Here is an 11,228-nt window from a genome sequence, read left to right on the forward strand (position 1 = left end):
ATCCGTTAGAGGTGCGTAAGATCAGAAATTTCTTCACAGTGGGGAGAGAAATAGCATTTAGAAATTCCCGACCAACATTCAAAAATATCCCGCCATATTGGCGAGTCCGCGAAATGTCAGTTGTTACATTATTTGAGCAGAATCAGAATTGGCTATTTTTCGTTCCAAAAGTTTTATTCCACGTTGTACATTGCTGGGATCATGTCGAATACTGGGTTAGAAGAGAAAGTAGAAAAAATGAATGTTGAAGAGAAGGAGGCTAAAGGCCAGAAAGGCAGCAAAAAGACTAAAGGAGAGACAAGGAAGAAGGAAGATCTTAGCGCCTTTCCTCTTGAAGTAAGTGAGTTGATGATCATTAACGCTCGATTGCATGTTTGTGTCACTCCCAGTAATTTGAGTTTAATATTCCAAGCTTTTGGTAAAAATGGCTTTTTCACCTTTTCCACTGTGCTCCCTGTTCTGTTAGGCATGTCTCACGAAAAGCCTCATCACTAATTTTTCCAGGCCAAGGGTAAAAGTAAGAGTAGTGCTTGCTTAATTCGTCGTCACGTGCGCCGAGCTGAAATTAAAGAATATTGAGCTTAAACTTAAGCTTACCTTCGTTGAACATCATTTAACCTCTGAAAAACCGGAAAGATCGCCAAACAGCCACATGATTTATTATATATGCAACAATCTCATACTAATAATACAAATAATGATTATGAATGGCGTAAAATCTACAAATCTATAATTTGCATCAGATCAAGGTCCTGATGCAATGTTTTGATCTTTTTAGAGAAGATAAGTGATGTACACTGTAGTTCCAGAATAGTATTCGCACAATGTCTGGAAAGGATGGCTCTAACACGGAGGGTACAATTTGCGAAGAGGCTTATATAATTTTGGGGGGTAAATTTTGAAAATGCACAAAATGTAGAGGGGGAGGGTGTTCAAAAGTATTTTAATACTTAGGACTGGCATTCTGTGTAGAAGCAGGGTCTGTAAGGGGTTGTCTGGATCTCGAATCATGGGTTAAATTTCTGTACATTCAAAAACTTTACCTTTTGGAGTCATTTCATGAATCATGTGATTAGGTGATGAACTGATCAAGTCCATCAATGATTCTTAGTGGTTGCTGGACTACTTCAGTGAAACCTGTATTAAGTGGACACCAATTAAGTGTACACCCTCTATTAAGTAGATGCCGGGCCTCAAAATTAAAAAAAAAGACACGGACAGTAAAATAAATAATTTATTTTGCTGAATTTCTATGGTTAAAAACCTCCATTGAGCAGACACCAGACTGAATTGACAATGGTAGCATTGGATTATGTCCTTAAAATACGTACTGTAGTCAATTAATAAAGATAAATCAATACATTTAGCTGTCAGAAGTTCACCTAAAAGTCTTGCACAAAGTAAAGCACAGCTTCCTTAGCGTCCTTAGCTTCCTTATCAACATGAAACTTTATCACAGTACAGAGTAACCGTTGAATGTTAATCGTTAACAAACATTTCGCAATTTTTACAAACCTCTTTTAAGCAGAGACCCTCTATTAAGTGGACACTTGGGAAGGTCCCGAAGGTGTCCGCTCAAGAGAGGTTTTACTGTATAGGCAAGAGTTATTCTTAAATGACCCTGTGTTGGAAAGGAAACAAAAAGTATGGTGATCAAACTGGCGTTTCTGTGGTTTTTGTTTGACGAAGTTACAAAATTGACTGGCAATGAGCCCTAGCTACCTACACGTGAACTGTACCTCTTTGGTTACGTTACGTTGATGACACATTCATCGCCGTACACAAAGATGGAATCAACAACTTTCATGAACACCTTAACAGACAGAACGCGGACATACAGTTCACCACGAAGATAGAAGAAAATGGTAAGATACCTTTTCTAGACTGCTTGGTCACTCGTGACAACAACAAACGACTATTTACAGAAAACCGAAACATACCGACCAATTACTAGACCAGTCTTCGTACAACCTGACTTCTCACAAGGCTACTACTACTACTGAAAAATTGCACAATTTTGATTTCAAAAGCGAGACTGTATATTGTTTTAAAAACTCTTGGAGGTTTCTGAAGTTTTCTGAAGCTATACATGTATAGTCAAATCGAAACTTTAATGTATGCAGTTATGTCTCAAAAAATGTGAAGGCTGTCCAAGATGCTATCTTGTATCAGGAAAATAGCAATTCAGGTGAAGAGGTTAAATTACAACAAAATTTTCCAGTGAAAAAAACACCGTGACTGATGAGGAGACATTCAACTGTGATAATGCTGATGGACATTCACAAACAGGCAATAGGAAAAAGAAATTGGCAAGTAGAATTCAAAAGACAAGCTGAAGAACAAAAGCAACAAGAAGCAACCTTGAGACTTTGTTTACACAAGCTTCCTTTTGTTTTGGATTTTACAGATATAAAGTTATGAATTGCTTTTAAGTACAACTAGTGAACTGACAACTTTTGCTATTTAAATGATGCAAAATGCCATTTGAACTTTTTTAAGGTTTCGACGCAAAGTATCACCTAAGCTGTGCGAATGAATGCAAATTTCCTGAAGAGTTGTCAACTGCAACTGTTTCTTGAATTTGCATAAGTCAGGAATTTCTCGCAATAATCAAATGCTAAGAAGAGTTTGTTATTTTATAGAGTAGAAAGATTTAGCTAAAGTGAGAGAAATCAGAGAAGATCACTCAAAACTTGAACAAAGGTTGTAGATTCTCGCTGCAATCTAGTATCGAGAGTAGAGAGCAAATTACTTGAAACTAAACTAGGAGTAATCGGAGCTTAGGAGAGTGCATTCGATATGTTTGTTAGGCATACAGGTAGCAGTTGAGGGGGAAGGGTGGTTGCGATATAGATAAATCGATTATGGCATATTTTGAACGTAAGTGTTGCGTACAGCAAAACGTCTATTTAAACTGTGTATCATTATAAGAAGGTTTTGAAAAGATATCATATGGTTCTGTGTCAAGTGCTTGTAATCGGAAGAGACATTTACCAGAGTGCGTCGGGCATGTAAATAGGACATTAATTTTTGTTTTACTGGCACGAGTTACAGGGCGCAGTCGCTCAAAGGCAGATTAGTGCTTAACCCGGGATTCTTTTTCTTTCTTCCAAAACATTTCTTCGGATAATTTTCTCTGTTATGTTTAAGAGCATCCAATCATCAACTTGTTGACAAAATGAATTACATTGAATTTACTGTTTTAAAAGCTTTCACATCTGAATTCAAACTTTGCACTAACCCTGTCAAAACCTTCAATGGAATATGTGTGCGGCTCACGTCAATAACTTTTCCAGCAATTTGGCTGAGCATGTTGATTTCAGTGACTCAAGAGTGGCACTACTGTGGGCTGGTTTATAAGTTTTTCCTAATAAATAACATAGAGTTAAAGTGTTCGTTTATCTGGTGCCAAAAATATCACAAGTCATGATCAGATGGCGCCGCCGAGCTACACAACTCGGTAGATTTACTTTGTGACACAACGGCCGCCGAACTAAACCTGGTTTGATGCATGCACCAGGAGTCGCAGTCATTTTCCAAAGACAGTGACGAACCATGCTGAAAAATATGAAGGCTTAATCCAAATTAAAATTTAACAGCAAACTTCTGAAAGATGAACGCTTTGGACGATTCAGCAAACTCAGATCGATGTACGCTTTACGAAGGTTCAACAAACTTTTTAAAAGATGGATGCTTTATGAAAACAGAATATCAGACCTCAGACTGAAAACCTTTGAAAGATGAACGCCGACAACACAAGAATCACCACACGAGTTAGCGCGTCAAAGTGAGGCAAAACGTAAGCAAGTGCCTCAAAGCGAGGCAAATGTGTGTCGATGACGAAAATGCAATCTCAAAAAAACCTCCCTTATTAATTGCACAGGACACCCAATAATGCACAAAACACCCAACACAAATTAGGGGTTGCGTTCTTGTACCTCGAACGCAACTAAAAATTAAACTTAAAATATTGTTATTGCCCAGGAGGGTTCAATTTTAATAAAGTTTTGATGCACCACACTTCGGAAAACCCTTGCCCCCCCCGGAAGTAATAAACGATTATTCCCTAAGGTTTTTTCATTACACCTCGTCATTAATTTACTGAAGTTGCACGTTACATATTGTAAGTGTGATGTGAAACATTATGATCTTTATGTTGTACCCTAGCCTGTTGACGTGAAATACAAACACCACTTAGAAACACAAATGAGTTTTTGGGATGAGAAGATTTCTATGCCCTCTCCAGCTATAACTGAAAAAACTTTGTGTCTTAAAAATGTAATTAACACTTCATCTATCACTGAACTTCATTTGATTCATACACGTTTGCAGATGTTCTAATATGCATAAAATTATGGTTTGTTTTAGTTGAAACCACAACCAGCCTTCATAAAAGAAAGAATAGTTTTATTTGACAAACTAAAGGCACAGTATGATGCACAAATTGAAGGTACTTGTAGCATGTCATATTATTTCTCTTTTAGTCTGGTATTTAAGAGATTTTTGGTTTTTATTTTTTTATGCACGATGAATAAATTGATAGACCCTACACAGGGTGCAAAGAAAGTCATTTTTACAGCTTGCCATTAGGGCAAGCTGAAGCTAGCATTTACTTGCCCAAACGTCATTTCAACTAGCCCCCAAAATTTTTGATAAGCAGAATTGATTTCACAGTTCTTCTGTAAGTTGAATTCCTCAAAAAAAGCCACTTGCCCGTCGGGCAAGTTAAGAACAGAATTCACTAGCCCGATAGCAAAATCCACTAGCCCCAGGCTATCGGACACTACTTTCTTTGCACACTACTACATTGGATATTATCCCAGGGATAGCCTTAGCTAATAGCTGGTTACTGGCTAATTTCACCGGCTGAAAAAGACCTTATCACTGCCTCAAATTCCTCTTGAAAACAAAGACATGAGGTGCAGTTGAGTGAAAAGTTGGCTTGAATAATAAAAAAACCTGCTTATCTTTTCCTCAGCTACATCCCTGTTATCCCTAGAAACTCTATGAATCTACTGGACACTGCTTTATCTGGCATCCATAACAACTTACTTTTCTCAAAAGCTCAAAATGTAAAATGAAATCCAACTCGGTGTAAAGAAATGCTTACTAACTTTTTACCTAATTCTGACTTTTTGCTAAGGCCAGGCACAAAGGGTAGTAATTTAATAGAACATGTGACAAACTACAAGATCTTAAGAGTTTTTATAGCGTGAAAAAACAGGCAACATTTGGCGACGCCACCATTGGTTTCCCCACGAAATGACGTCTGAGAAATGAGTGTAGAAATTCCATACTGATGACGCTTCAGATCTGGGTAGTGCTTCTGATTGGTCGTGCCGTTTGTGGAACTTGCTTCAACCAATCAGAAACACTACCCAGATGTGGGTAGTGATTCGTCATCAGTATGGAATTTCTGTGCTCGTTTCTCAGACATCATTTCGCAGGGAAACTGTTGGTGGCGTCGCAAAATGTCGTCTGTTTTCTCAGGCTCTAGTTTTTAAGGACAGTGACCTCAAGTGGAATAATAATAATAATAATAATAAAGCCTTTATTTAAAGAGGGTAGCACTTAATAGCCAAAGGCTAATAAACTTGTGGCCCTCATAAAATAAAACAACTATTTACAATCTAATAAATATAGTAAGCTAAAATATGTAGACAATTAAAATAAAACAGGATTCGAATTTTATAAAAATAAAAAATTAGTAAATGATAAAATGATGCAAACATTGTTGTTCCTTAAAAATCTTGGCAAACATGTTCTTTTTAAAACATGCTACAGAACCTAGTTTCCTAATTTCAATTGGTGTACTATTCCACAGTCTTGTTGCCAAAACAGCGAAAGAGCGTCCTCCCTCTGTTTCTCTTCTATATTTAGGACAAACAGCATTAATGCTTGAATATCTAGTGTTGCGGGAGTGCCGCTTATTATTCAAAATTAAGTGTTCATTTAGATAATTCAGCAAATACCCATTAATTCGCTTATACATTATTATGCATTTATCTATCTTATGTTGCTCATAAAACGGAATCCAACCTAGCTTGTTAAACAAAGCAACTGATGGTGTCATGCGATCGGCATAAGAAATAACGCGTGCCGCACGTTTTTGCAATCTTAAGACCCTATAAACCGACTCTTTATCACAATTTGCCCAAACAACGTTAGCGTAAGACATAACAGGGCGAATAATGCTATTATAAAACTGAAGTCGCTGTTTAAGAGGTAAACAGGCTCGAATCTTACGCAGTATTGCGATTCTAGAGGCCAACTTTTTACGTACTTTCTCAATATGTTCATCAAATGACAATTTGCTGTCAATTTCTACGCCTAATAAGGTAGCACAATCCACATTACTGAGCTGTTTTCCGTTTACGAAAACATCTATGTCACTTCCATTTATGTTAGCCACACATCTTTTCCCAGTGATCGTGAGTACTTTAGTCTTGTCTTCATTTAATGGGAGCTTATTCCCTGAAGCCCATAATTGAATTTCAGAGACAGACTTATTTAGTGATGAACTTAAGGTGGCTAAGTTTTTCACATCCGCAAGAGCAGTGACAGTTGTATCGTCTGCGTAAAGGTCCAACTGAGCGCTTGTATACAAGGGCAGATCGTTGATAAACAAAATGAAGAATAAAGGACCTAAAATACTGCCCTGAGGGACTCCATGCAACATCAAAGCTTCGCTTGACTCACTCCCATTTACACGGACCACTTGCTTCCTATATACGGACCACTTGCTTCCTATAAATTGCCAAGTCAAATGCAAATGTTATTCACTTTTGATAAACTATTGTCATGATGTTAATGAGGGTGATAATGATGATGAGGATGAAAGTGCTGATGGTGGTGTTAGTAGTGATTTTAACAACAAAAAATATTGTTGAAATTTTTTCAATATTGTCATGAAATAATATTTAATACAGTATTAGTATTATATCTGTATTTTATTTATTTGCCACACAGATAATATTACAAGAACAAAAAAGAAGCAAAAATAACAGAAAAAATGGCTAGGAGGCCTAAAGGAAACTATTTAGCTTATGTTAATTAGGCCTCCTCAACTTCAATTTTCCATTTTTTTTTTGTTGTTTAATAACAAATAATTTTATTTAATTTTAAAATACATTTTTTTCTTTACAGCCAAAGAGAAAACACCCATCAAGATTACTCTGCATGATGGTAAAGTTGTAGATGGTCTGGCTTGGAAGACTACACCTTATGAAATTGCTGCCTCAATAAGGTATGGATATGAATTTTTCCAACTATGAGCATTTCTCACTGGAAGCCATGAAGAATGTAACGATAATTATTTATAATACATATATCACAACATCAACTGAAAATTATTTTTACAGTGATATTTTTACTATAAATATAAGTGAGTTAATAATCTGGAAATCTACTAAACTTTCCCTTGTGTCTCTATTCCTTTTGTTAGCCAAGGTCTTGCTGATAACACCGTTGTTTGTAAGGTCAGTGGTGAGTTTGTTTGTTAGTTTTGTGTTATAAAACAATTTCATTGCAATACTAACAAGAACTTAGAACTTACATATGTCACATTTACTAGTTAAGCTACTGTCTTTCCGAAAATATCTAGGAAGCTGAATAATCTGATAAGTAAATTGCTATAATGTATGGTACCGGCTGAATTTGTTTAAATACATTACACTACTTTTCTGTCATTTTTAGGTCAATGGTGAAGTATTTGACTTGGACAGAGTACTTGAAGGAGATTGTTCCTTAGAATTCCTGAATTTTGATGATGACGAGGGTAACTTATTTTTGCTTTTGAATGATGCCAATCTTTATATGGCCTAAAATTAATCATCTCTGCCGCACCTAGTTCGATTGGAGGTGCATCATTCCACAGAATGGAATGTTACATGTTTGACTCCCAGATGAACCACTGTACACTCAGTATCAGCATCGTCAATTGTCAGCACCTTTGTCTGCTCTTGTATGTCATAATTTTGTAAGCAGAGGTTTCAGTAGAAGTTGAAGTAGCCAGCCGGTTCAGGGCCGTAGCCAGACTTCAGGACAAGACGAGGCAAGTTTCGAGCGCCGAAGGCTCGAGCCGCTAGGGCGTTCAGTCGGGGCATGCCCCCCCCCCCCCCCCCCAGAAAATTTTGAAATCTAGAGGTTCAGAAATGCTCTTGTAAGCATTTTCCGTGGCAGTTTTTTTCAGAAAAGTCAATCTTGGGCAAGTGTAGAAGTTTACTTTTTTATTGCTTAGTGATACTGGTGCCAAGTTAATGAACATCTGCATTTTAAAGCATTCAAATGTTGTAACACGTATTATAACAATAAAATGAATCCACGAGAGCCAACGTTTATAGATTTTATACTGTAGATAATTAGGAGAAGTCTCAGGTAACACTTTTTTTGATTATTTTCTCAATTAATCGTTTCTTCAAAAAAAATGCCAAAATCAAGACGAGGCAACTGCATCGTCTTGCCTCATGCTAGCTACGGCCCTGCGGTTTGAATACAGTAACCGACTGTATCAACCAGTAGGTCCCTACAGTGTTCCAGATAAGAGACAGGTCTCGGTTCAATGACCTGACAAAGATGGCTTCCTGACCCACCAGATGACATGTAAGTGTTAAGTTAAATATAATTAAAAAAATTAATACGTGGTCTTGGTGATCCGTAAGATGGCCTACATGACCCCCCGCTTGAAAGAATTAACTGGAACGCTGCCCCTTCTTCTATATCAAAACCCTAAAATTTGATTTCCAGTGTTCTGGGTTCTAAAATTATAGAGTACAAAAGGTAAAGGAAGATTTCTCCTCATTAGCAGCGATTGTTTTCAGTAATTATATGATACTGATCATCAATGGGGGTGGGGGGGGGGGGGGGCAGTCTTAAGTCTAGGTGTACTGAGTACAGTTAGGGTTAGTATTTTTTTTAATATCGCACACATATATTGTATAGCTTTAATAAGTTTTATTAATTGGATTTTTATCAGAGTCCCAATTTACACAATTTATAGCAGGTGCCATTCTTTGTTTTAGCTAAAGCTGTATTTTGGCATTCAACTGCGCATATTATGGGTGAAGCTATGGAGAGGCATTATGGAGGTCACCTGTGTTATGGACCTCCAACAGAAGAGGGCTATTACTATGACATGTTCTGCGAGGGAAGGTTTGTGTCCATTATTTGATGTATTATTTTTCTGGATTTAAGGATTTCAAGGCAAGATCTCTTCAGTCTTTTCCTGTCTCACAGACTAATGGTGCCTCAGTTACATGTACATACATTGTATATAAAAGACAGGAGCTGCAATCTACCCAAGTTTTGATTCAGTCATACACGTACAACTGTACACTGCATACCAGCTGATCAATTCACGTGTTAACTTATTTGATAAAAGGAATTGTGTGAAGTTATGTAGTTTGGTTATCATGCTTTACCGGGTATTCTGCTTTCAGTTTGATATCTTTCATTCAATTTCAACTCAGTGTTGGCTGTAGGAAAACTTCCAAAAACGTCTTAATTAAAAAAAGCAGGGTCATTGAGTGTTTAGAGTAGAGAAATATATATTGTACACATGTATGTTATGCCAGATGTGTTAGCTTTAGTTCAGTTTTTGTGTTTATTGTTAAAGAGAAACATAATTTTTGCATTTGGATCATTGTTTGAATTATTTCTGGAGAATGATGTTGTTAAAACTGCTGCTTTCTCTCTTGCCGCATGGAACAGACAGGTGTCTTCTAATGACTACCCATCTCTGGACAGTCTGACAAAATCCATTGTAAAGGAAAAACAGCCATTTGTCAGACTTGTGATGACAAAGGAAGAACTTTTAGAGATGTTTAAGGTAATCAGAAAGCCTATAATGGCCACATTTGCTTCCGATTTAGCCATTTTTACCTCCCTTGCACTTTTATGCAGTGTAATATTATTGAGGACGTGCAGTAGATTAATTTGTTTTCTCTCCCTGAATGTTCAAGTCTTCAAGTCGCAGCTCCATGAATAAGGTAGCTCCATTAACCCTTTAAGTCCAAAGAGTGACCAACATCTGTGTTCTCCTAACAATATTAGAACGTTATGAGAAGTAATAAAATGATCACCAAAAGGAAAATGCCTTGATCTTTTATTAAATTCTCTGGAAACTCTTTAAGGTATAAGAACTGCTATAAATTCAAAAAATGATCATGCTTATAAAATAGCTTATTTGAAAAGTACTCTTAACAAGAACTCAAATTCTAAAAATGAAGCATTTTTGTTAAATATAAGCCGAGAAAACGAAAGCCAAAGTTGGTATCTAAGAGCACTTTTTTGGAAATATTTATAATCACAGGGCTGAAATCTGACGCGATACTTCCGTTGTTGACAGAAATGTTGCAATTTTCACAACCCGACATGCGATAATGTGTTATAAGTTTCAAGTAAGCCAGGAAAAGTTATAGCAAAATTCGCCTACATTCTGCTTCCCCAGGGTGCAAAGAAAATCATTTTTACAGCTTGCCATTTGGGCAAGCTGAAGCTAGCATTTACTAGCCCAGACGTCATTTTAACTAGCCCCAAAAACTTTTTGACTAGCAGAATTGATTTCACAGTTCTTCTAATTTTAACTTGCCCGTCGGGCAAGTTAAAAACAGAATTCACTAGCCCGATAGCAAAATCCACTAGCCCCGGGCTATCGGACACTACTTTCTTTGCAGGCTGTTCCCTAAATGAAGTATGATTGTTGTGATACTTCCAAATCATTTCCATGGCTGTAAAAAAGCCTTCTAGAGACACATTAGATATATGATCCTTGCAAGGTCCATGACAGATAAGGCGGCAGTTTAATGATCTATTATGCAAATTAGCATGTTGCTTAGGCTAAAACATTGTTTACGACGCCATATTGAGAGCCCGTCACCCAAGGAGTTCAAATGAAGATTTTCGTATTTTCTTGCCACTTTCCGTACTACAATCGGGTCAGTGTCAAACAAACATTAAGAACAGCGGTTTACTCGTAAGAATTCAAGATGGCAGCGAAGAAAACTGGGCAGCAGGACGAAAATTAAGGGCGAATTAAGGGCAATTTTGCAGCTGTGTTGGACCGCACTGAAAACAAATCGATGTAAAAAGGTGAGGATTTATAATACCCCACTGAAACTTTCCAGGTTTATTCACATAAGGTTAAGGAAAATTGTACTAAATTCCCGGCAATTCCCGGAATATTTTGGAATTTTTGTGGCAGCCTGAAGTTACAGGGCATTACAAAAACA

General features: G+C 37.1%; 1 protein-coding gene across 1 annotated transcript in view; it reads left to right on the forward strand.

The window, feature by feature from the left end:
• The first annotated feature begins 56 nt into the window (after window positions 1-56).
• Window positions 57-11,228, forward strand: part of LOC140936389 (threonine--tRNA ligase, cytoplasmic-like) — a 22,248-nt gene continuing 11,076 nt past the window's right edge. Inside the window, exons 1-7 of the mRNA XM_073385852.1 lie at window positions 57-336; window positions 4,369-4,450; window positions 7,147-7,246; window positions 7,445-7,478; window positions 7,696-7,777; window positions 9,021-9,150; window positions 9,709-9,826. Coding sequence (XP_073241953.1) covers window positions 202-336; window positions 4,369-4,450; window positions 7,147-7,246; window positions 7,445-7,478; window positions 7,696-7,777; window positions 9,021-9,150; window positions 9,709-9,826 — 681 coding nt within the window. The 5' untranslated portion in view covers window positions 57-201. The remainder of the gene's footprint in view (window positions 337-4,368; window positions 4,451-7,146; window positions 7,247-7,444; window positions 7,479-7,695; window positions 7,778-9,020; window positions 9,151-9,708; window positions 9,827-11,228) is intronic.

Source organism: Porites lutea, chromosome 5 (assembly GCF_958299795.1).
Source record: "Porites lutea chromosome 5, jaPorLute2.1, whole genome shotgun sequence".
Taxonomy (NCBI): Eukaryota; Metazoa; Cnidaria; class Anthozoa; order Scleractinia; family Poritidae; genus Porites; species Porites lutea.